At 38.5% G+C, this 26,626-nt stretch overlaps 1 protein-coding gene across 12 annotated transcripts in view; it reads left to right on the top strand.

The window, feature by feature from the left end:
- ABLIM2 (actin binding LIM protein family member 2) overlaps positions 1 to 26,626 on the top strand; it is a 128,875-nt gene that overhangs the window by 69,432 nt on the left and 32,817 nt on the right. For 4 of the 12 annotated variants that reach the window (XM_064418766.1, XM_064418764.1, XM_064418765.1 and 1 more), the window contains 7 exons: positions 9,291 to 9,378; positions 11,993 to 12,051; positions 15,020 to 15,097; positions 19,665 to 19,811; positions 21,696 to 21,728; positions 24,315 to 24,435; positions 26,130 to 26,228. In XM_064418766.1, the coding sequence (XP_064274836.1) occupies positions 9,291 to 9,378; positions 11,993 to 12,051; positions 15,020 to 15,097; positions 19,665 to 19,811; positions 21,696 to 21,728; positions 24,315 to 24,435; positions 26,130 to 26,228 (625 nt within the window). The remainder of the gene's footprint in view (positions 1 to 9,290; positions 9,379 to 11,992; positions 12,052 to 15,019; positions 15,098 to 19,664; positions 19,812 to 21,695; positions 21,729 to 24,314; positions 24,436 to 26,129; positions 26,229 to 26,626) is intronic. The other 8 variants (XM_064418772.1, XM_064418769.1, XM_064418767.1 and 5 more) reach the window with 5 other exon arrangements.

The raw sequence follows: 26,626 nt of genomic DNA, 5'->3' as shown, positions 1-26,626 counted from the left end.
AGACTTTCTGCTTTAAAACAGGCATCGTTAAAAATACTATCAGCAAGCAGATAAATAGCAATGCAAATGCTTTTTTTCCTTATCTTTTAGCTTTTTCTGTAGCCCAGTTATATTGGTCTATGAATTTGCCTCATCTCTCTCCCACTTTCAGCCTTACCCTTTTTAGCCACCTCTTCTCTCCAGAAATACACAGCTACGCCTGTCTTTACTGTCTGAACTGCTATAAACTCACAAATTGTTAATGTGTCAGGAGAAAACTATACATTAAACCAAACTCTTTGCACAGCTTTTACCCTGTACATAATTTGTTAGGTTTATTGAACAGCACTGAGTGCCATTTGATGATAGCTTAAAACTTCTATTTTTACCAAAGGAAGGGGGTTCTGCAAACTATTGCTGAAAAACAAAAAAAGTTTAGGATTTGAGGGAAGCTGATTGATACAGAAGAATGACTATTCCAGGTTTTGTGAGGGTTTTTTATTTCTTTTCTCAGCTGTTTATTTGCTTTTCTGTTGAGAATTCCTCCCACATGTGTGGGGAAAGTCCTCAGTCGTGCATTTGTGCTTGTGTGGGTTTGTATGTGTTAGTTTCAGTGCACAGTTTGATTTTTGAGCCTGGCAGACTTGTGGTGCCCATTGCCTTTCCTCACAAAAATGTAGTACCAGTTAGTAGTACCAGTCTTAAATGATCTGAATTGACTGAAAGGATCAAAGGAGTGATTCCAGTGGTCACCCTGATACCTGCTGAGCCTCAGACCCCAGCAGCACAGTCTGCAGCCCCACTGCCTCCCTCAGCCATGTGTTGCTGTGGTGATGCATTAACATCCCACTTTGCCATTTGGGTGTTCTTACACTATGAAACCTTGCACCTCATGGGTGTCTTCAGTCCCTCATCCAATTATTTTGTGTATTCTTTCATTCCTGGTGGTCCTCAGACCCACATCAGGGGAATGCTGTTGTTGCACAAGCCCTGCCTCCAGCTCTGTCCTGTAACCATGGCAGTGATGCAGCAGTGAGGACACTCAGTGGCAGGTTCCTTTTGTTGATGAAGTATCTCCAGGATGCTCTGGCCCATGTGAAAACAGCATGTCAGCTAATAGCAGAGGAGCAGCCTGTGACTCATTTCTTGTAGCTTTAAGATTTTTTCATCCTGTTAAACTTCAGCATTTCTTTTTCCCCTCCCCAAAGTAAGAACTGCTGAATAGTACATTGAACTGGAAATATGTAGATTAGGTCTGAAAGTGGAAACTACCTATTTTCAGGAAGGATTATTAATGTCAGTTCTGCATGTAACAGCAGCATTTCCACTCCCAGGTAAATCTAGTGGTCCAGAATAGAACTCCTTACTCAGGCACAGACTGAGACACAGCTTCTGTTCTGAGATGTTTAGAGCCCAGATCACCACATTCAGCTTGAAAAGAGCTGTGCTGGCTTCCTCTGATAACTTGGGTTGTTTCTCCAGGGCTGTTCAGTGTTGGTCGAGCTTCATTCTTCCCATCTGAAGTGGGTGTGCTAAATACACAGCTGCAAAGTTGAAAATTAAGGGGAATATGTCTGCAAGTCATCTTTCTCCTTCTTCACTCCCTCTCTCCTATCAAGAGTTGGCATAAGTGAGAGCCAGCTGCAGCTTGTCTTGGCCCCTAGGTGGGTTTTAAGGAGTGGGAAAGGAAAGGAAATAAAGGAGATTTGTTGAGCAGATGGAAAACAGAAGCCTCTTCCAGTCTCAGTGGGTGGCAAGAAAAATTGCAAAGCTGAGAAGAAAAAGACAAAAGAGGCAAATCACTCACTCCATAGAAGAAACAACTGAGTGCAAAATCAGTGGTTTTAGGTATGACAGACCATTTTGATTTACAAGAACATTTACCAAATTCTGTAGAAAAAAACCAAAAACGCTGTTGTCCTTTTCCAGATTTTATCTGATTTTGGCAGGGCTGAATTTGCTCCTGAGCCAGAACTCGTTTGGAGATGTCACAGAATGAGATTACAGTTGTAATAGTGCTAGTTTTCCTTCTATTATTTAGTTTTTCTCAGTTATCCCCTTTATGGTTTTTTAATTACTTTCATTTTATTTTCTCCCACAACCATTAGAAACTTCTTCTTCTGCGAGTCCAGTTTTATAGTAAGTTGTTACCATTCTGAGATAAATGTTCCTGTTGGTACATTTGATTTGCACCTTATACCTGGAAGAATAAAGAGTGTGTGGGAAGCAATTAAAATGATTCAAATGTGGGTGGGAATTCTCAAGGCTCTGCAAAGCACAGCAGGATGAGCCAGAACCAAGACAACATGAAATAACTGTACATGGGAGATTGCTAAAGCTGTAGGTAATGCTGCAGGTGTGTGTAGTGAACATTTCATGTGACTGTTTCTTGGCATCCAGTGGGATGATAAATGAATCCAGTATGGAGAAGATTAGGGAATGATTGATATAAAACATTACACTGCATTTGCAGTGGTGTAAATCCTGATGAAAACGGTTCATTTGCTCTGGCACGCTGTTGGAGTGAGTCAGTGGTGAGTCAGGTCCACTGTGACTAAGAGAATTAGTGAGAGCTTTTCTCCACAGAATTCTGTCTTTAACTTCTGGCTCTCACACTTTTTTTCTCCTCAACACTGTTGTATGACATAAACAATAGATATTTTGCCAAATACCTCTGCCTTGACAATGTTGCCTGTCCCTTCAAACCCAGTAGATGATGTGACAGCTGTTTACTAACTTCACCATTACTGTGTACAACTATTACTGAGTAATTCTTTGAGTCCTTCTGTTGCATATGCAAAACTCTGGCTCTGCTGGAAATGTGAGTGGAGATTTTATGTGATTCCACTTAAAGCTGTTAACTGAGCAGGGTGTTATATTCCAAGCACAAAGGGTATCCTCTGAATAGCATCACTCTAATTTGAATATGCCTTTAGAATTCAGTTTATGGAAGCCAATATAGTCCTTGTAATATGCCACAATGTGGATGCAGTGGCAGAGTTATCAGTGTGTGCATCCATTGATAACACTTGCTGGTGCAGTGCTGTGCCCCTTCTCATGGTACTCCTGAGAGAAACATCTGAGCCCTAGATTTTGCATAGCCTTTTGTGTTAAATGCACCCTGTGCAATGTGGGTGGAAGTGCTGTCCAGAAGCAGGAGGGTTGTATTAAAATGTGGGAATAAGCAAGAACAACTCCTGATTGGGTTTGCCTAATTGGTGGAATAACTTGATAGGAACATTTTCTAAGCCAGTTCTGGTTGCTATTTTCTAAGCCAGCTCTGTTAGGTCAGAGAGTTATTAGATATCTAATGTAGTTCTGGGAGCAGGAATTAAAACCTTATCTCAGCCAAAGTTGGGGAACTGCATTTACTTACAGAAATTGAGAATTTGCCTTTGTAAATCAATGCAGTGACTGATTTAACAACAAAATGCTGTATCTCATTCAAAAACGTTATTAAATTTCATGAAGATAAATATGTGGAGTTCCTTTTTATACCTGTGGTTCATTATCAGTTTCCTGTACATTCCTGGCACCTAAGAAAAAGCACAATTCATTCACATAATGGCCTAATACCTTAATAAAAACAGTCATTTGGGGAATGAATAAAGAAGTATAAACAGGATGAATTAAATATCCATTAAAGGAGTTCAGTGATTTCCCACTTTTTTTATTTATATCCTCTGAAAAAACTATTCCAAGTGAAAGTACATGCTCCTCAATGCTGAGTTCAAAATGATAGATAATGAAGCAAGTTTGAAGTGATAGATAATGGGAGCAGAACAGAGCCAGCAGATTTTAAGGAAGTCTTCCACAGAGTGCAAGAACTAGCAATGTGATGTTGCTGGAGGACAACCATGACAGTTGAGGGGCTGCAGCATGTATCCTGAGGAGATGCTCAGGGAGCTGAACTTGTTCAGCCTAGGAAAGTGATGGCTTTAATGGGACCTAACTGTGGTGTTCCCATACCTGTGAGGAGGCCTTTGAATATGTGGAAACAAGCACCTTACTGAGGCACCTGGTGGGAGGGCAGAGGACAACTGTCACAAATGTCAAACTGTCATATAGCAGGAAGGTTCTGACTGGATAAAAAGAAAAAAAAATCACTATGAATAACTAAGAATAACTACTGTCTATTAGAGCAATATTCTCAGAGGTTGTGCAGCGTCCATCTATGAAGGTTTTCAGTATTCAACTGAAAAAATTCCCGGGCAGACTGATCTGAATTGAGTATCATCCTTGCTTTGAGCAGGAGGTTGGATTAGATGAATTATTCTATCATTCTGTGATCACTTGCACACTTCCTGGATTAAACTGAATTTTATTTCTGTTGCCTGTACTATGAAGTTTACCTGAAGGAATATCAGTGTTCTTTAATGAACAAATGGGAATGTCCATGTGAATAGACATTACTCAGGAAATGGAGACAAAATATACAAAAGAGAATAAATTATTGTCTAATTGAAGTTTTACACTTTCACCCATCCCTACATTGCCTAAGTATTTTTCCCCTTCCCATCCCACACAAACAGTAACTTTCCTCCACTTAAAAAAGCAACAGCAGTCAAGTAATATGTCTTCTATAAGATCTTTAATACTTCATTTCAGGTTGAGAAGCTGCCTGATGCTTATTGACTGTCAGTGGTTTTGTGCTTTATTCTCTTTCCCTTTGCTTGGACAGGTGGTTGTCTGGTGATGACACAACTCTCCAACAAATTTGTTCCATGTGAAAAGCTTTTAACTAAGAATGCTTTATCCCAGTCATCTGTGGGCTTTGTTTGTGGGTCAGGCAGCTGCACCATGCCTTGGCATACCCATCAGCTCAGTGTTTTGTGAGCTGTTTTTTATTATTTCTATTCAGGGCAGGGTACAGTTAGGACTTGATTTGGGCATTTTAGAGTATGAGGTTGGCAGGATTTGGATCTACTTCAATAGACAACACTTAGTGGTAATGAGAAACTATTATAGCAACTATATTGTATTATACACTCAAAATGGAAAGTATGGTTTGATATGATTGAATCATTGCAGCTATCTAACCTTTTGTCACTTCCACAAACTCTTTACTCCCTGCAATAAAAGATGTCAATTACCCCTATGCATTTTGATAACAAGATAGATTTTTTTTTTATCGTTACAGGAAAAATTTTACTGATAGCTTTTAATTCTCAGGGAAAGAATCAGATAGTTGTAAGTTTATCTAGTGTATTAAACAATTTTCTGTACTTTCTATCTTCCCTTTACTAATTACTTCATTGAGTAATACAATGAGGATGTACTTAGTCTTCAGTGATGAATCAGACATCAGAAATCTTGAGTCTTCCTTCCAGGACTCAGCTCACACTCTGAGCTTTAGTCTGCTCAATTTCTCGTGTGTCAGTCCATAAGCAATTGTCGCTCATCAACTGCAGTAAAAAAATTACATCAATCAAACTTCTAGAAACAGCATGAGAAACCAGACAAGCAATGTCATTGTGGTAGAGTTACAGTTATTGTGCATATCATCTTTTATATTTTCTACCACTTCATCACTTACGGCAGCCATAGCCAGAAAATGAGCAGAGTTTTTTGCTGAGCTGTCTGCAGTAATGTAACATACATTTCCTGGGTGATGACAGCTAATTTAAAACTCAAACTTAACTAGTTAAGGTTATTCCTTTTGGTATGAACTAGTCCAGTAGTGCTAGTGCTGCATGTTTTCCAGGCCTGGTGACTATACTATTCTGAAGACTTTCAAGTAACACCCCTTACTGTCTCCAAATTGTGCTTTGAAGGATGTGATTCACATTTCTCACATCAGCTTTATTCTCCTTTTACTTAGTTCAAGCCCTCAAGTAATGAGAAATTAGAAAAGATGGTTGTATCTAATTTATTGCAGAGCTCTCTGGTCCTGCTTCAAGGGAAAATGAGTTTGTCTGACAATGTGCTGTGGGACAGGTTTCAACACTGAGATGCTCCCTGTGCTCAGGGCAAGGACTGCAGGAGGTCTGTGGCTTCCCTGTTGAAACATTCCTCATGTTAATCAGTCCAGATCAACATCATTGCTCATGTTGCTCAGTCTCCTTCTCTGCAGAGGAGACTTCACATTCGAAGGGGTCTCTTTTACCTAAAGGGAAAGAAGCAACTCATAATACTTTATCTCAGAGTGTTGAGGACTGTTTTGACTCAATTTAAATTGCACACTAAGAGTGCGACTTGGTGATTGTGGGAAGCTGGTTCATGGTCAGTTGAAGAAAAATTAAATTGTTGGTAATGTACTATGTTATTATTAAGGACACACTTTGCTATTCAGGTTTGAGGTAATCTCAGCTGAAAATTAGTCTTCAAATTGATCTTCACAATAATACTATCTTCTCACCTGGATTCCTGAGCACAAAGACCTGGTGCAGTCTTGAAGCAAATGTAGGATATTGAGGAGTTTTTTAGAAAATATCACTTGGACCATAAGAGATCTCTCAGAGATGAGTATGTTGCTTCTTCTGTGCTGTGAGTGTGTTGGTGTTTTATTAAACACTGAGACAACAATCTGTCAAAGTATGCTTTCAAACTGTGCAAAGAAGAAGTAACCATATGGTTAGGAATTTGTTTGCTACATTGAACTACCTCACATCAATATAAGCAAGAAGGGAAAAAATGATGAGGTCTTTATTAAACTAAACCAAAACCCTACAATATTTGCTGCCCTAAGCTTATAAAATAGCTGGGTTCTGCTGGAACCAGTTGTTCATCTATGAGACCAAGCCCCTGAAATTTAAGGGACAGGAGAAAGGGGCACTGGTGAAAGCCTCCTTGGCATTTACCCCAGGGACTCTATGATTCAGACTTAGGCCCTAGGTTTGAATATAATTTGTGATATCTAATCAGGGTAACTGCATATACCTATCAATAGATACTGTTAGTTAATTCCTGCATCAGCTGCCTAGCCTCAGGTTCAGCTAGCACCTCTTATTCAGAAATACAGTGTGGTCTTTTTTTAATACTTTCAAGTGTTGAAGTGTCTGCTATGTCTTATCTGCTGTGCTTTGATAGAAGAAGGACAGAATGAAAAAAAATTAAACGGGTGACAAAAGTCACTGTCAGCACTTAGACTTACATGAAAATTTTTGAGTTTGTGCCATTTTAATTCAGAGACTCTTATGCAAAATCGTTGGAGTTCTCCTGGTGTGATCAGTATATATTCCCCCCCTAATTTTTCTGTTACAGTTGTGTCTGTGTTATAAAAGAGGTTTTTCTGTGCCATTCTATACCTAGTTGATATTACTGACTATGCAAGTGAATTCACTAAGTGCATGAAAATTATATATTTGGTTGTACTGTTAAATTTAGGGAAATAGACTTTATTTTGTGATGCATCCAGGTTACCTGAGAATCTGTCCTGGCAGTTTATTTTAGCAAAGAAGTAATTTAATTCCCTTAGAGAATGTTAGCCTGAGATGTATCATCTGTGCTAAATCAGTTGAGTTATTGAGGTTATGCATTCCATTAGCAATGCCGGTGCACTTCCAAGGGAAATTGTGTTTCTTTTCAATTTGATATGCCAAACATAAGTTTGTCTGGTGATAATTAAATACTCTTCTGTGCTTAAACATCTGCACTAGGGCAAGCAATTTTAAACCAGAAGTTTAAGCTCAATACTGATACTTTGTGGTCTGGTACTTTTAAGGTTAGATAGTAGTGACCATCTTCCTTGTCTAAAATTCCAAAAATCACTCTGAAATCTGCACAAATGTTAACATAAAAAGAGTGAGCTGGAGCAGAGCTGTTTTCAAAATGGCAATTCTGATGTGATGTGTTGATCTTTATTGTCAATCTGACATGCTGCAGCAGATTTTCAGGAGTGAATCAAGTTAACACTGATGCAGTAAAGCAGAGATTCTTTAACCTAGATTTTCTACATTCCTATTATTGATACTGTGAATGGCAAAATAGCCCCCACATAGATTCCATTCTTTAATGTAAATGCCTCTGAAAGCTTTGAAATTCAGTGAATAAGAAGGAGTTGGAAAAGTCACCTTCATAGTAACTGGACTAAATTTCTAGATTGATGGAAGGGGATGTGTAGTGCTGTGAGAGCCTATTTACATGCTGAAGGCAGTGGGACAATAGTTGACAGTAGTTTCTTAAAGGCATCCACAATCCTAGTAGCACTTTTTATGATTTTCAGTTAAGCAGATTATGAGACATGGACCAAAATTTGCATTTTTTAACTTCAGGAGAATTTCCTCTAAAGTCAGGCTTAGCTTAATCTTAAATTAAACCCAGTTTACTTCAGCTCTAAGCTGTAGAGTTACTTGGTCTCCTGGCTTTTGTTCCGAGTGGAAATGCCATTGACCTTAAGCCATTTAAACCACGGGCAATTCTCTCTAGCGTGGAAGAGTGTGGGGTCAAAGAGGAGAAAGGAGATGCCAAGATCTGGCTTTCAGTTCCCTAGGGATTTTGAAGAGTGAGGAGTGCTGGGAGCATGTGCAAGAGCTGTCTTTGGGACTTTGAACTCTGTTTTGTGAGTGCCATCTGAAAGGTGGGGTGGGAGTGCAGTTTGAGGGACTGGCCCATGTTGTTCACTCAGCACAGCACAACTCCAGGAGTGCTATTTTTGTCACTGGCTCAAGCCATTGCAGGTAATTGAGATTTAAATATATAAAAATCGGTAAGTTACTGAGCAGTACTGAGCAAATTGAGGGCTCAGTCCTGTTCTCATTCCAGTCAATGAAAACACTGGTATTAAATTATGTGGATTAATCTCTGAACAGATGGCAAAACTCTTGGCTTGTCCGTGTGAGGGTGTGAGTGCACAGTACCCAAAAGTGCCTGCTCTGGACTCACTGTCCTATAGGCAAGCTACACTCATTCCTCAAGGAACTCTTTAGTACAAGTTACCTGCAAGACACTTTCATAGCAGCTACAAACATTCCTTGCACATAATGGTTTTTGCTCAGCATTAAGATTATGGTAAACATATGAGTTTCAAATCTGTGCTCAAGGTTATAACCTCCCAAATTCCTCATGCAGGTAAGTCCTAAGCTACCCTGCACTTGCTTTACAGGGAAAATGTGTTCATTGAATAAATTTGTTTCTGTCCTGTAAATTCAGAGACTTAACTTTTGCACATAAACTTTTTTTTTTGCTTTGTGTAAGCAAGACCATAATTATGTTTCAAAGCATGAATTGTCTAGAATGACAAATCAGCATTGTGGTTGTAGGAGACTGTTGAACTGATTGCCATTAACTAATTAAATTATTCTTATTCAAGAGAATGAGAGAAAAACTGCTAAATTGATAATATTAATCATCTGTACCTTCTTTCTGAACAGGCAGGAGAAAAGCATTATCACCCAACCTGCGCACGATGTGTCAGGTGCAATCAGATGTTTGCAGAAGGAGAAGAAATGTATCTTCAAGGTAAATCAAACAAAAAATGAAGCAGTCACACTTGGCTCTCTTGCCCACACCATAGGCTTGCACAGGAGAAATTCAGTTTTGCAGAAGGGACTTGTGCAATAAAGTATGCAATGGGAAAAAAAGTAGTTTAACATAAATATGAGCTGAAATCCTTCATATGTAGCAACTTCTAGATCTACTAAACTGATCAAAGAAAACTGCTTACAGAGTTAAATACAGTGGAAAACACCAGAGAAAATAAAGGCTTTTGTATGTCTTTGACTGGCAGTATCTTTTCAAAGGAAAACAGAAACTCAGTAGGATGTGGGAGCTGCAAGGCTGGTGTATTATCCTAAAATCACATGCCTGCCCAAATTTGTGTGTACAGCTTTTCAATTGTCCATGGTTTTCTAGAAGTGTACTTTGAAATTTTTCCTTAAGCTGGAAAAGTTAGACTTTATTTAGAACACAGCAGTGGTCTCAGTAAGATCTAATTATGGTTTAGTACTTTATTTTAAATGAAAATGTTATTGTCACTTTGGTTTGCAACAAGAACTAACTCATTAAAGGACATAGTGATACTTGTCTGTGCTCATGAATTTTCCCTCAGGAGACAGAAAATGCTGCAGTTCTTCCACTTGAAAAGGATCTTAGCTGTGCTAAAATCCCATATGAAATCAATGCTTTAAAAAAGTACATCAAACTACAAATTTGTTTCTAGATTTCAAACCTTCTGAAACTTGTTTGCAAATCAGTCTTCATTTTAAGTTCCATTTGTTTTAAGGGTGGATATTTGTTTGGTTGTGTTTTGATTATTATTTCAAATAATAGCAAGGTATGCTGAGGTTCTCTTAATTTGGATCCATTTTATTGTATTTTCTGATGCATGGAATGTTTACACCAGCTTACTGTCATACCATTTTTGTCTTCACTGGAGAGCAGTTTCCATTAGAAACTGGTGTTAACACCATGAAAGATCAATGATCAGTTATTTGGATTACCTAACCTGTTAAATAATTTAAAAAAAATATTGGAGCCCAGGGTTTTATAATGTGTTCTTCATCCTCTTAATAAACTACTTTAAAGTTATTTTAGGTGCTGCATATTCCTTAGCAGAAATCTTCAGTGGTCATCCAACAGGCAGTTTTTGGGTGAAAGGACTTTTTTTCTTCAGTGTGAAAAGTTGACAGTGTTGCTTGGCTATAGACAGGAGTGGTCTTCAAATTATCCCAATGGATTTAAGAAGTAATTACTTCTTAAATCCATTGGGATCATTTGAAGCAATTTATGGGACAAATGAGGCAAGCTCAAATCCACTTGTAAGTGGATGATAACTTAGCATTAAATTTAAAGGTGCTATAAAAATGTGTCTTAGTAGTTCAGTAACAAAAAAACCCCAGTAACTTAGTAAACATAATTTATCTGGTCTATATTTATAGGTACTCTTACTGCAAGAGTCTGGGTTCAACTGGGTTATTTTGTGAAATAAATTCTAATGATCTCCATCTGTCTTCTGGGAAATAGACTGTTTCTATCTTGTTTCCAAAATCCACTAGTTAGAAAACTATCAAACTGCTGTGAAAACAAAGCATTTCCAATAACTCTCCTTGATACTCTCCACCCAGTATAAACATTAAGTATTTATTGTGCAAAGGTTCTCAGATTCCAGTTTAGTCAGGCAGAAGTTGTAGTGTACTCACATTGTTTACCTCTGGAGTTTTAATCATTGGCGTGTCTGAGCTCAGACTGGCATAAACATAAAGGTTTCTTCTTACTATTAAGACTTGCAAAAAACTATTTTATTTTATATCATTTTACACATTCCACTTCTACTGAACACTGTTTTAAACATCATGTTCAACTTTTTGAAGTAATTATTTCCTTTGTGACTAGTGCAAACCTATTCAAGTTTCTGTCTCACACTCATTGTTTACTTACATCTTGCCAAGATCCTCATTTCAATACCTGTATGCAATAGAGAATTGGTTCATTTGGTATCTCCTGCTTCCTGCACGATGGACATGCCCCTGAGTTTATGCAGTTCCTTAGTAGCTGACTTACAAGAGACAAACATGTGGGAATTTGAAGATCAAAACAATGAATAAATGATAGACAGACTGGATTTTCAGCTGGGGTTACATGGCACAATGCTATGTACAATTCCATCCCACCACGGTGTGCTGCTGTGTATGAGCCAAGCCTGACTACTGCAAGAATATGTATTACAGGAATGTAGGAAATTCTAACTATATATAAAGGTTACCATGAAACAGAGGCAAAGCCCAGCTGGACACATCCCTGCCTGCTGTAATGGGACCTCCGTGAGCAGGAGGTTAGACTGGTGGAGCTCCAGAGATTCCACATTACGCTTCTTAGAACTCAGGTTTTGATGTTGATCTCCCATATTGAGTACATGTAGCTTTCTGAAGTCTTTAAATGTCTGTGATGAGGCTCACTGGGATTGAGAGGCTGTCATCTTAACCTCTAAAAGAACCCCTGCACTCACAGGGGAAGTGGTCAGTAACCTATGTCTTATAAAACCTTATAGGAGGGTTTATTAAGGTTCTTATTTTCAACTTTTTGAAGGTTATTCTTGTGGAACTAAATTAAGAAGAACTTTAAATTTACTTTTTAGGAACATCCATTTGGCATCCAGTTTGTAGACAGGCTGCAAAGGCTGAAGAAAAAAACAAGGTAAAAAACCTCTGGTTTTTATCCAGTGTTATTTTATTGCCATGTTATTTGTTGTTCTCTATCCTTTTTTTTTTTTTTTTTTTTTTTTTTTTGCAGGACTAGGCATAGATGTAAGGGTTTGGAAAGTTTTCACTACTGTAATTTTAAATGATGGGAATCCAGTTGGCTAATGAAATGTAATCATGTAATATAAATACTTTGCTTTTAATCAGTGATTAAAGCTATAGATAAAGGATAATGTTGACCTAAGAGTTTTATATATATTTATGTGTATATATATATATATATATATAAGCTGAATAAGTAAAAATTTGAAAATAGGAACAAGAAGAAAAAAAGTTACTTTTTAACTTCTGTCTGATTATGATGTTATCAGTTCATGACCTCTTCTCATGTGGCTCTGAACTTAAAAGATCAGAAGACTTTCACTTTATTTGTTTTTACAAAAAAAAAAGTTTCCTTGCAGTTTCTGTTTTATTATTTGTTTCTAAAATGTTGGCAAGCCAGCCACAATTTAATTTAATCTCTGGCTTTAAGTACTTCCTTAAGTTTGATGATTGTGCACCTCTCTGTGTGCAAGGGGAAAAGGGGGGAATTCTGGCAGAAGATTAGCAGATAAATAAGCTGTCCCTAGGACATGAAGAATTAATGATCCTTCTGAGGTGGTGGGAATGAATTACAACTGTCTCATTTAATGTAGAGGCCAAGTGTGGGTTTTTCACTTCCGATGTTCTCTGATGCTCCAAGTGATACCCTTGGTATCCCTGTCCAAAAAAGCTCTGCTTTGGTTCAAGGCTGGGAGGAAGGCACATGGGACAAGTCAGAACAGCAGACAGCATCCATAAAAAGATTGTTAAATCTGGTGTGTCAGAAAGTCCAACTTAACTAAATTACAGCTTGGGGAAAAAAAAAAGTTTGGGCTTTACCCTGAAGGATTTTGGCTGTAGTTTTTGTACCCATGTGTTTGGGAAATGATTGCTTGGTGTTGTTTATGACAAGCTCTGAATATCAAATAATTTTCCCAAGCCTAGCAGTTTTTCTTTTTCCTGGAGTTTTTCCTATTTTCTGATCTTTATGTTCATTATTGAAAAAATGAAACCAGAAGGAAGGATGCCATTTTTAAGAGAGTAAAAATGAACTTTTCAACATAACTTGTAAAGTCTGGAATGAGATCTACTGCTTGAGAAATTTACTGTTCGACCTTGCAGTTTGTTGTTTTTAAGTTATCTTCCTATATATAGATATATGAACAGCATGTAATTAAAGTAGGTGGCAAAGGCAAAAGGAGAAAGTGGCAGCATGCTCAAAAACTTTGGAGATGGAGTGGAGGGAAAAAAGAAGTTGTGAAAGAGAGTGACAGCATAAAGAAAGATGATGGGAGAGTGAGATTTTAAGCAGAAGGGAGGACACTGGAAAAGACAGGAGAAATCAAAGCAGCAAGGGAAAATAAGGTTTCTAAAAAGGCATATAGGGAAAAGAGGTAGGTGGAAGAAGAAAGAAAAATGTGTAGTACAGAAAATGAACTAACAGAGGCAATAGAGTCAACAAAGGTGTGAGGTTTTATTGTAAAAGCTGGGAGATGCTGTGGAGCAGGCATGGATGGGGATGCTGAAAGGGGCAATGGATCATGAAGAGAATAAAGAACATGTGTGAGATGTGGGATGTCCATATCCAATTCTTTAGCCACCAGTATCCTCCAAGTCCTTCTTCTCCCTTCACCACGAAGTTTGTGGAGGTGATACTGGAGATTGCTCTGACCCAGGTGCAGGACCTTGCATTGGCCTTGTTGAATTCATTAAATTAATAAATTTCACTCCCCAAGCTTATGATGATGCCTGTGGATGGCATCCCTTCCCTCCAGCATGTTGTCCCCACCACAGGGCTGGCTGTCATCTGTAGGTTTGCCAAGGATGTGCTCAGTCCCACTGCCTGGGCCATGGAGGAGGAAGGATATTAAGCATCACTGCCCCCTGTACAGACCCCTGAAGAACATCACCTGCTACTGGTTTCCACTTGGGCAGTTCAAAGACGTTCCTGGAAATGGGCAAGGCTCATGCTGGGAACTCCAGTGCCCTTGGTGCCACGGGAATGCCGTGATTGGGCTCTCCCAAGAAAAAGAGAACTCACCCCTTGTCTGCCCTTGGAAAGACCCAGAGCTTGAAGGGAGCCTCTGGAGGTCATCTTGTCCAAGCCCTCTGCTCAAGCGTGGCTGCCTTGGGCCAGATGCCCATGACCATGCTCGGGACACAGAGAGAAGCTCTGAAGCTTTATCTGGGAAGCCTGAGCTTTATCCAAAACTGTTGTTTGTCTTTAACAGGGTTCAAAACATTGGAATAACATAATTTTCTAAAGGTTTTTTTTTTTTTCTCTTCTGCATTGAATGTCCTGTAGGGACCTCATGAAAGAGAAATATGGTTTGTACGTGACATCAGTGTATCAGGGACACTTTCATGTCATTTACACAAGTTCTGGAAAACTGAAAAGTGCTTTAATCATGCAGAAGAGGTGTTTAATTAGACTGTCTATCTTAAATTATCATTTCCGAGGTCCTTTTCCATGTTATGTTGGGTGTGAGTGAATGGCGTGGCAGTGTGACATGTTTCAGTCACAATGTAGAATGGTTTGATGACATAACCTTGGAGTGAAAATGTTGCCAATGTATTGTCTTGTAACTGTCTCTGATAGTGCCCAAAGGCTGTCCCAACACCCCAGAAATTCTCTGGGCCATTTTGTTCTGAAGAAGGGATGAGAAAGCCATGTGTAAAACAATTCCTGTATTTTTAAAATGTTAAATTGGTTGTCTGCACATGTTCTTTTATTTTTAACTCCATGTTTTGAGCTCTCTATAATATGTCATTTTTGAGTGGTAGAGATTGAATTAAATGTCTTGTATGCTTTTTTTGAAATAACTGTTATATTATCATTGACTCTCCTGTATTTCCTATCTGTTTCACTTCTCCTGCCATAGGAAATTAGGACTTCCTCTGAGAGTATTATTTCTGTACCTGCTTCAAGTACATCAGGTTCCCCAAGCCGTGTGATCTATGTGAGTATTTCCCAGTGAAATTTGTTCTGTGGGATGGGGAAAAACTCATTTTTCCTCCTACAATTTAGCATGTTATATCGAAATTTAGTGCCTCCAAATCACTGCAGTTGGTGATTCCTCTAAAATTGAATTATTTTCTCAAGTTTAAATTATTTGACTACTGCATTTGCTGTAACAGAATTCTGGCATTTTCCTCCTATATTTTGTGGTGTATTTGTAGCACTTACACTAGCACTAGAGCTGGCTTACACCAAAGCATGCAGAATACCACAGTTCTTTCTGAAAAGAAAAGTTTAAGTAAACAGTACAGCCCACAGGTAGATTACAAGCTTGGATTTGAACACAACTTGTTTAAATTGAGCTCCTGAGCCTGCATCTAATTGCTTATGGAAACACTCATGTATGTGATTGCAGGACTCTGCCCCTGCCAAATGCCAAATGCCAGTCCCTCACTCAGAGGACCTTTGATGTGTTTATGGTTTATGAAGCACTCTGGAAAGCTCATTGAGAGAATTTAAAATAACAAGTGCAATAAAATCTTACAATTTTTTTTTCAATACAAGATCAAAATTGCTGTAGTGTAGTGTTCATGGCCAAATTCCCAAGGCTACCAGCAACAGATAAAAAATTCAAACGTGGTATGATCCATACAGATATCTCTTGCAGGGCTTCAGCATTTCCAGGGCTTTTCTTTCTCCTGGCCAAGTATCCTTCAGGTATGCAGGTCATCCTCATCAGTTAGAGCCATATAGTGAGAAACTTGCTGGAGATGCAGTTGACTTCCAGAGAGGTTATCATAAAAATATTAAGGGCTTTTATCTCCTACATCGAGAAAGCAAAAGAGTGCTTTGGATACATACTTGTCTTTTTTTCCTGAAATAAAAGTTATTTTGAATACAATATGCACTTTATCTGAGTAAGATGGAACTTGCAGTGGAACAAGTGCCCCTTCAGTGATTCGGTGTGCTGCTGAATACCAGTGGTATATTACCAGACAAGAAATGGCATTGTGAAGACAGTTCATTGTGCTGGGAGCCTATTATCATGTAAGCACTTTCTTTGGCCAGATGAGCTCTTTTTTTTCAGACAGGCACTATCTCATTGTGTTTTTAAGCATGAGAATTCTCCTAAGATTTATATGTTTTTAAAGGCATTTGTCTAACTGCAGGATGGTACTGTTTTTATTGATGTTTGTGTTACAATTTTAACATGCTTCACTGGCTGTTAAAAGTCAAGGATGAGCCTCCATTCTCCTTTTCTAGTTTTGTTTATTTGTTTGTTTTTAAAGGCTATCATTGAATCAGCACACAACCCTGATGTTTTTTACTGTAATATACAGATGGGACTGGGAAAGAATAAAGTTGTCTAGCAATATGAGTCAGTCAGAAAAAAAGATTCCCCAGAGGAGTGCAAGTTCTTGTTCTATCTGTCCCATCTCTCCCTGCTTAATTGTCAAAACTTGATTTTGATTGATTGAATAAATCCTATTTTGGTTTTCACAAACAGGAAAGTAAAAAGAATTAAAAACACATTACTGACTTCTATATTATCACAATGGTCCCTTGGCTATCTGTTTTTACATGTGTTTTCTGTTACAGGAGAGTTATGACATGGAGATATGCTCAAGATCTGTCTTGTGTGCTTTTGTGGTTGTTTTTGCCAAACCTAAATTCTTGCTGCCACTGAAAGGAAGGTCCCACCCACACGTGGCCCTGTCCCTCTCTGTCTGTGCCTTCCCATCCCCTCTTTGCTGCTAATACTGGTGTGTACACAGAGATATGCAGTCAAATTTGAGGCCAGACTGAGCTAAAGAATAACTCGGGAAAAACCTCCAGACAACCAAAGAGGGGGGAAAAAAAAGAAAAAAAAAAAGCTGTCTACATGATATCTGATGCTAGTGTAGAAGGCAGAACAGGGTGGGATGGTGCACACAGGGCAGCAGCTTTCAGCAGTACCATAGATGCAATCATTAAACCTGGAGTAAAATCATACCTTACCAGCTGGTGAGCTCTGTGGAGTATTTCATGGACAAAAAAGTTTAGAGAAAGCAATTCCATCTTAGGAACTGTGAGTTTGTGGTGCCTGCACTTCCAAAGCCATCGAGCCAGAGCAGTGCTGAACATCGTTGTGGGCACCAGCCCATCACAGGGCAGCTGTGCTGCTGGGCCATGGTGGCCTGGTCACATAGGGAAAGGTGAAAAAAGGGTTTTTTTGACAGAAATATGAATGTGCCTCATACAGATGGTGCACTAAAGCCATACCACTTCTTCTTCATCTACTGATAACAGACTTTTGTGTCTTCGTGCACTGAGAGAGGGCACAGGCCAGTGCCTTTTGAAGGTAATGGGCATCTTTGCATGACCTGTAGGGATTACTTCATTATATCCAGACTGAAATTTCCCCTAGTGCTGGCAGCCCCTCAGAGTTCCTAATTAAAAATGTGTTAATTTCTAAATTATGCCATTAAATAAGGTTTAAATAAAAGTCCTTCTTTCTACTTTGCTTAATTTTATTAAGGCAGAATTAGGTGCTCCAGCCTAATATATCCGACTGGAAGGCATACATTAGTTTACATAGCTGTGTTATATGTGCTCTCATACAAGAAATAGAAATCACACTATATTTTTATACAGATGAGATTCACAATTATACGTTTGTAAAATTACATAGTCCAAATGAAACAGATACTCTGTACTTACAGCATGGTTTTACCAGAACCCTAAATACAAATTACTGAAGAAATGGCTTGAAGCCTCTCAGCTGTAATTTGAGCTTTCCTGAGCTGATTTGAACTCCATTCACATAATTGAATGTAGGTGAAACAAATAAAATAAAAATATAGTGTTGACTCAGTGTTTGAAGAATTGAGTGTTTAGAAAGCAGTGGTATCCCTAAGATGTTTCTTCATCCAAATTTGGCCATATTGTTATATCTAAACTGAAAGGAATTACATAACAAGTTTTAGTCCTCTGACAGATTTGAAATCCAATGGGGAGTTGCACATCTAGATGGAGAGCCAAAATTACTGTAATTCACATTTAAATATCCCCAATTCTGAACTACTTTGGGTTCACTAGAATAATGGCCAAAAACCTCTATACCTTAACTGAAATCACAGCCTCTTTTGCCTTCCTTGTAGGTATAATGCTGCCCAAAGTATTTCTGGGACAGATGGGACAAACAGATTCTTTACCTTTGCATTACCTGTGTCTGCATCAGAGCTCTCTGCTGCTTTCTCAGCAGGGAGGGACTTCCTTTCATTAAGGGACTTTTCTTTGCTCTTTAGCTTCTTAAAGGAGCTGCAAAGTGAGATCTGTAGATTGCTGAAGAATCACATACTAGGTTAAAACACATTTTTTCATTAGTTTTGAGGATGGGAATATGTGATGGTTTTGGCACCTTCGTTCTACTTTCTTATTTAAGAATAATCTTCCTTCTTTTTATGCAGTTTATTTTTGCAGAAATTCATGTATTGTTTTAGAAAAAGGGGTAACTGGAAGTTGTCAGATTAAATTTTTCCTGGATTATTAAGATGTTAGAAAACTCCCCTGGAAAATCTATTGAACTTTTCTTAGCTCATACTAAGAAAAAACAGAATTGCTGCACACATAAATCCTGGATACTTTTGTATTTTTGCATGTGGAAAACATTATTACAGTTTTATAGCTGATCACACTGAGATTTTCAGAGCACAGCAAGATTCACTCATCATTTTGTTGCCAACAAAGAGCTTATCCTTCTGCAAAACTTGAAGTGGGAATGAGACCATTATGCTGCCCATTTCTCCACTCTCATCGTGGCCAACTTGTCATCATATCTACACCATAGTATGTGCTGGAGACAGTTTTGGTGCAATTATCCTAAGGATAATCAGTGCAAATGCTGCAGCTTGGTAATAAGTTACTCTTTTGGAATATGTGTGTTAGGAGGATAACAGGGACCAGCACAGGGTCCCTTCTCTCTGTTGGTTGTGTGAGTCTCATAAGAGGATTTGAAATTTGCTTTAGTGACATCTGTGATCTTCCTCCACGGTGCAAATCCATCATCTGCTGGTTTGTGACCCATAATGAGGGGCTGTTTACACAGTCAGGAATGGAGGTGAAGCTGTGGGATACAACTGGATGGGAAAGATCAAAGAGCTGATTAATGCTTTTCAGCATCTGGAAATGCATATTTCATTATTCACTACTGCTTACAGCAGGGGAATTCTGCACACCAAAACCACTTCAAAATTCAGTGTGTTTTGCCTGAAAGAGACTACAATATCTGTTCCCTATATGTGTTTGTGCATCCAAGAGTAAGTGGCTATAACCAGGGAATTGGAATGATACCATGCTACTGCTGTTGGCCAAATGACAGTGACATGGTAGAAGGCAACAGTATATAAAAGAAAACAGCAGTAATATTTAGTTTTGTGTAGTAAATACAAGAGATTTAAGTGTTCACAAGCCCAAAAAGTGGTTTATGATGATTATGACTTTTCTGCCTACATTTATCTTTCCCTGTCTGATTGCATCCTGCTCATACTCTTTCTTATTCTCACTGCTTTCTTTCCTCCTTTTCTTAGGCAAAGCTTGGAGATGAAATTCTTGACTACAGGGACTTGGCTGCTCTTCCTAAAAATAAAGCCATCTATAACATTGACCGCCCAGATATGATCTCCTATTCTCCATATATCAGTTACTCTTCAGATGACAGGCATAGTTACGGGGAGGTACTGAAACATGGGTATCTTTTTTACTCTGAGTTTCAGGTTTTATGTGCATCATTGAACATGTTGCCAAAGACTATTAACATCTGCATAATGATTTTTTTTTAAATGTAACTTTTGTAGCTCTAGTTAATTTTAATTGAGTCATGTCATCCATTCATTCCCAATGACTTAAAAAAAAAAGGGAACAACAACCAAACCCAAGATGTTAATTTCTGTTGATTTCATTTTTTAGTTTGTAGAAATTAAAACATTGCTTTCTGTGATCATTTTTTAAAGAGATGGCATGTAATTAAAATGTTTTTCCATGGGAGTAGTTCTGCGTGTGGTAGGAAACAAGAGCCATTGCTAATTATAATGCAAAAATGAGAAGCAAAGCCAAATGTTTTTCATTATTTATTTTTTTTTCAGTCGAAGTGTACCATGTTATTTTGGTAACAAAACAATGGTATCACTTTCCTGTGTACAAATTTCTTTCAACTGTCCCTTACTTGACTTCATCCTCATGTCATGCATGCACTTCAGCGTTTTCATATGCAGAGCTAATATGATACAGTTTGTGCTAATGAAATCTAATTTAACACAATACTAACATACTAATAACTAATACTAATTCTGGGCTTTGTAAAACGTACTTGTATATAACTCCTGTCATGCAAGTTAGCTTTTCTTCTCTGAACATACCTGCGTTTCATTTGACTTTCTGATTGCTTTTATAATTTTAGCTAAATTTTTACAAATTAAACATTAAACCTTTACAATATGCTAGATATGAGCAATATACATACAGTCTAGCATGGAAGTCTGCTTTGTTTTCCCCAGATGTCAGTGAATGGGCAGAAATAAATGCTATATTTAATGGCCATGATATTTATAATAGCCTTAATCATGCTATCACTTGCACCTTTTCACTTAATCAACACCACTGAGGTCTCAGTACCACTGTCAGGTGAAGTGCAGTGCATGTTAGGTTTTGCAGGCTTTCTTCCAAGCCCTCTCTGCACAGTGCTGAACCATGATAGCTCCATTGTAAAGTATTCAAAAATAATTAAATTGTATTTGGTGAAGGGTTTATATGGTATTCAGGTTTCTGATTTCACAAAATCGAAAGCTGCTGCCTCACCCTGAACCTGTGGGTCAAAATCACTTCCTTTCTATGTCAGAATTTGTTGGTGCTGATAATGGTTGTGGCCCTCCTCAAGTGCCTGGTGACATCCAGGCTTGGCAGAGGTGCACAGACCAAACATGGACTGTGTTTGCAATCCCATATATTTCCTGGTGCTTCAACCAGGAAATAGTAATTTATTATCCTTGATATTACCAGGGGGGGAAAAAAAATTCTGTTTCCCAAATTTCAGCATCCTGGCTTCTTACCTGCAGCTGCAATACTTTCAGTCTATTTGCTCAACTAACCAAACATTGTTTGATTTGGAAAGGAAAATGAGCAGCAGATTGTCAAATTACATGATGTTTAATTGAAAATAAATAGTGCAGGTATTTTTCTTTCCCTTAAAATGGTCAGTTCTAGTGCTGATTTTGGAGGTCCTTCAATGCAGATTTAATTAGGGCTTGTGTGTAGTTTCAGGCAGTTGCTTTAACTGAGAGTTCCCTATTGCCTTTCTCTGTGACCAGGACTGGTCTCACCAGACCCCAGGATTTTGTATAGAGAAATCACTCAAAGACAAATACGAAATTATTTATATATTAGTCCTTATGTACTTAATTCAAAACAGATAATAAAAAATTGCCCTAACTTAATTGACAGGTGTTTTTCCTAACTGTATCATGTGTTATACATGGATAGTGATATTTTAAGAGTAATTCTTCTCACGAGTAACATCATGCATGAATTTGTATCACTAATTTGTTGTGTGTTGCTGTTTGCAGTCACCTCAGTTGCTCTCTCCAACACCTACTGAGGTAATCCCTAGTGCCTTTGTTCTCCTATTCTGACCCATTTTGTGATGCATAAACCTGGTCATATTAATAACCAGCAGTGTCTGAAGTGTGGGGTTCACCCCTTGGCTCTACAGTGCATGGGGTTTATAATTCATGATTTTCAGAGTGTTACTTGTGTTCAATACATGCTCTGCTTCTGGACTGTCATCTGTATGCATCTGTCTCCACTGTCATCCATGTTTCTGCTTTCCAAAATAAAGGTTGTATGGTGGTCACTTCTTCGAGCTCTACTGAATAAATTATATTGGGAAATATGATTTATGTTCACATTTGAAGCTGCCAGTGTGAGCTGATTCAAATTAGTGCTCAGCATAGATTTCTCTTCTTTTGTTCTTCTCATTTTTTTATTCCACAAATAGTTAAACTATTTATACTATTTGTGTGCACCTACTTTTAAATCATTTGCACATACCTGAGCTTCTAGGTCTGTGTATTTTGATGTGCATTAATTAAGTTAGTCATTATTTCAAGAAACGTCACTTTGGAAACAGTGAAAGCATTTAATGTATTTTCCCAGATAGTAACTCAATTACATATCAGGGCTGTGGCTAATTTCTCCATTATCCCAATTTTATGTACAGCAAAATTTTGGTAATCATGGAGAATTAAGGACTTTAAGAACTGCTTAGAAGAGAATTTAACCAGTAGAGATGTAATTTATTTGATAATATAAAAATAAAAGCATGCTTCCTGTAATATTTGGTGACATGGACTAGGTTGACTGTTCCTTGCAGAGACAAAAGGTACACAAAGGTAAGGTCTGAAACAAATGAAAACTTGATGTTTACATAACATAACAATATCCTTTAAATTTAGTTACCAACTGCCAATATTAAGTTCCAGAAGAGATACTGGTGTGGAGGTTGGGACTGCCATGATTTGTGTATACTCATTCCCATGTTATCCAGCTTCTCTGTGCTTGCTGTCTCTTTTTGAGCAATCTGTGATCAGGTGCTTGGGCATCATCATCTGCAAACTTGTCACCAGTTTTGTTGCAGGGATTTTTTGCTAGAGGAGAGTTCCACTGTGTCAAACAATTGGACACATCACAGACCATTAGCTGACACCCATATGATATTCAAATATCATTACAAAATTTTGTGGAGCCATTGCAGTGCTGCTCGTAATTCTCTCCACAAAGGTTAGAGTGGGTATTACACAATGTAGGTGCAGTGAGAAGGAAACATCTCGAGCTGGGTGTTGAGAGGAGTTGGTGGCAGAGTGCCTACAGAACACTGCACGCTTGGGAAGGCGGCATCAGTTGTTCTTTGCTTTCTGTAAAACTACTTCTGAGCTTGATGTTAAAGCAATAATGCTGCTGACCACTGTTCCAAGCTGATTTTCTACTCTTGAAAATGTAGCTGGTAGGTCTGGGGTGATGTTGAAGGGACAGAGCATATCTTGTCCACAGGATAAACCTGATGATGTGAGAATATTGTACATCTCTGTAGAGTCAAGGATAGTCCCAGAGAAGCCAAGTTCATCTGAAGATGAATGTATGGACATAATTAAGTTGTTCTGATAGGAATTTGGGAGATGATGGTAGGGCTAATAGGATGTATGGTTTGCTTAAATGATAAATGATCCAGTGGGAATCACACCGATTCCTAAAGGCATCCACATATTCCTGATAAGTGAGTGACACTTCATACAGTGTAGGATATCTTCATGCTTTCCTACTGGAACAGGAGAAGGGAAGCATTTTTTTGAGTATGACATTCCATAAAAGAGCATCTGCAGGTTACATTGATTTGTTCTAATGTGAACTTAAGCCAATTCTCACATCTTAAGGGGAAATTTTAATTTTCTTTTATAGCAAGTTTACACAAAGTCACTTCCCCATCTATTTCACTCAGTAGTGTTTTTACTGTTAAGAAGACCCAACTTGCAGACTGCAGTTGCAGTTTAACTAGCTGTTGAAAATCAGAGGCTTGGAGGGTGTGTGCATGGTTTTGACTGGCTGAAGCCAAGGGTTTAGTGGGAATTGGACTGTATGAATGGCTCTGCATAACTGTGCAGTATTAATGCTGATGTGTCAATATTGGGTTTCTTAGGGTAATGACCATGTTACAGGGTGGCACACGGGACAATTTATACACAATCAGTTTCATGGTGTAGTGAAACCAGCAAATGGTGATGTTTGTGTTGTCTGCAACCATTATGCATCTATTCATATGGGTACAAAGTACCATAGTACTGTCATGCTGACCTGAGCTCATCTTCCACCCACTTTCATTTGTTCAGGAAGTTACACTGTCCTGAAACAACACTTTTACAGCTGTTTTCAAATTAAATTCTAATTTTAAATTTATGTCTGTGCTGACTTTCCTGGCAACATGACCATTCTCTGGTACTTGTCAGAGCTCTTTCAGTCACTCTGCAGGTGGAGGTGCTGAAAGCCACCTCGTTTCATTAGGATTGCATGGACTCTTAGGACAGCATTGACTCCCATCTACACAGCACAGAAACACGTGAGATGGCGTATTCTGCCTGTTTGAGAAGTTGCTTCCCTTCCCTAATAATATGTGTTTCCTCTCTTCCTCTAAGGGTGACCAAGATGACAGATCTTTCAAGCAGTACAGGACATCAAGTCCTAGCTCTGCTGGCTCCCTGGGCTATGGTCGATACACCCCCACCTCCCATTCTCCTCAGCATTACAGCAGACCAGGTAATCAAAAAGCAGCCTTTCCTATTCTCTGGATTTTTCCATTACTTTGTGTTATGTTGTAAGTAGAATTGACTCCAGCAGTCAGGGGTTTAAGGTGGAATAGCAGTGCCTTGCAGGGATTTATTTATGGTGAAAAGCGAGTTCCATGGGGAGAAAGGAAACAAGTGCTTCAGGAATGTGCATCCAAGAAAACAAAACCAGGCATTTACGAAAAATTGATTCTGTGTAGACACAAGATAGGAGGGTTTAAGGGACTTAATCCTGGTCTCATCCTGCCTGAAGATACACAGTCAATCCACAGTTCTTCCAAGGTGTGGCACAGTAGCAGTGAATGCACACAAAGCCAGGAGGGTGATTGAGTGACCTTGTGTTACGTTCTTGTACCACAGGGTCATGGTTCTTGTCCCCTCTCCACTGTGCAAGAGCTGGAAGAATGACTAATTCTGATGGCTGAATCTTGAAGGCCAAGTTGCTTTAGTTGAGAAGTTTACAGGGGGTTTTTGCAGCTTTGGGCTGTGGTGGCAGCTGTGTTGGTGCTCTTGTCACACAGACAGGAGGGATCATCTCATTTTGACCTTTGCATGGAAATGCTTTGCAAAACCCCATTTATATTCAGGCTCTGTACAGGGTTTTATCTTTGGAAATAATCAGTGAAGTTGCTCAAAATTAATTGTATGTTTTCTCTACTCCATCATTTAGGTGAAGAACACAGAGCATTTATATTTGTTTTTTGGTTGTCTTTTAATTCCATTGGGGATACATTATAATTCTAAACTAGTTTGGAAATATGCAAGTTCTTAATCTTTCCAGGGGAAATGAAGATTTTAGAGGTAACAGAAACAGTTTTTACAGGAATTGAATATTTGTACTACACAAATGGAAATGAGGTGGAGTATAAAGAAATCTATTAGAGTGAATTAATCTCTGCTGAAGGTCTGGTAGCTGTCACACCTCATCTTAGTAGCACAATGTTAAAGCAAGGAGGAAAGGCAAAAGGAATTCCAAATAAAATTGAATGCTTTAAAATTTAGAAGATAATCTTTGTAATCACAATTTTTAATAATTGCCACTAATCCTCCAAACTGCGTTATCAGCACATTATTGCAGCAAAGCAGAGATGACTTGAGAGTATTTTTCAAGGTACTTAATCACATATGTAACTTTCAGAGCTCAAATAACTTCAGGATGTTTCTCCAAGTATTTAAATTAGCCATCACCCGAGTGCCCTGGTGCACTGTGAGCTAAATGCCACCAGTGTGCAGCACCAACAGTGAGAACTGGGCCCACCGTGGCACAGATCTCTGCAGAGACTAGGCTCTTCCCATTTCATTTCATTGGATCCATGATGAGCATTTCTCATTCCCTCTTGCAGCTTTTTAATATGCAGTTTTTCCCCTGAGTGCAGCCATGCCTTTTGTGGTGCCTTTTCTGGAATATTTTCTGATGCCTTACAGCATTTTGGGTGATGCCCTTTCTGTCTGTGGAAAGCCCCTGTCCCTTGGCCGACCCCATGGCATGGCCACTGGCATGTTTTTAGAAATAACCAGAGAAAGAGGAAGACTTAAATGTAAACTGTATGTTTTCTAAGCATCAGGAGGAAAATGTTCCTGAAAAAAAAAGGATGGCATTGTAATTTGTGGCTTTCAGTAAGTGAACTAAATAGTTTATTTTCACTTACTCTCTGTTGCCCCCAGCTGGTACTCACAGTCTTGGTACCAGTAGCTGCATCTCCCTGCCCCAACACCCAAGCCTTACATCTACATTCAGACATCATTACATCCCTTTCTTCAAAGGTAAGGTCCAGGAATGCAAAACCGTGCTGTGATAATGTAGATTTATTCAGCTGTGTTTCACTTTTATGTCTGTGCAAGCATGGCTTCCACTTGGATAAAATTTGTCTTAATTTTGTGCAAATGCTTCCTTGATGTACTGTGTAAGTTTTACAAACTGAGTGGGTATGGGGTGTTTTATTTTTGCTTTTTCAGTGAGTGTTCAGTGTTTTTCAAAGGGATAGAGGGAAGGAATTAGCTTTTATAATGAAACTTGAGTAAGGGAAATATTTAAAAGTCTGTTCTAAAATACCTTTAGCCTTTTTGGTGATGCTAAATAGTATAACAAGCTTACACATTTGATACAACACAGGATGATCAGTTATCTAAACTTCCAACCTACATTTAGCTATTCTTCATAT

Source organism: Passer domesticus, chromosome 4 (assembly GCF_036417665.1).
Source record: "Passer domesticus isolate bPasDom1 chromosome 4, bPasDom1.hap1, whole genome shotgun sequence".
Taxonomy (NCBI): domain Eukaryota; kingdom Metazoa; phylum Chordata; class Aves; order Passeriformes; family Passeridae; genus Passer; species Passer domesticus.
This window is presented reverse-complemented; position numbering and strand designations above follow the sequence as displayed.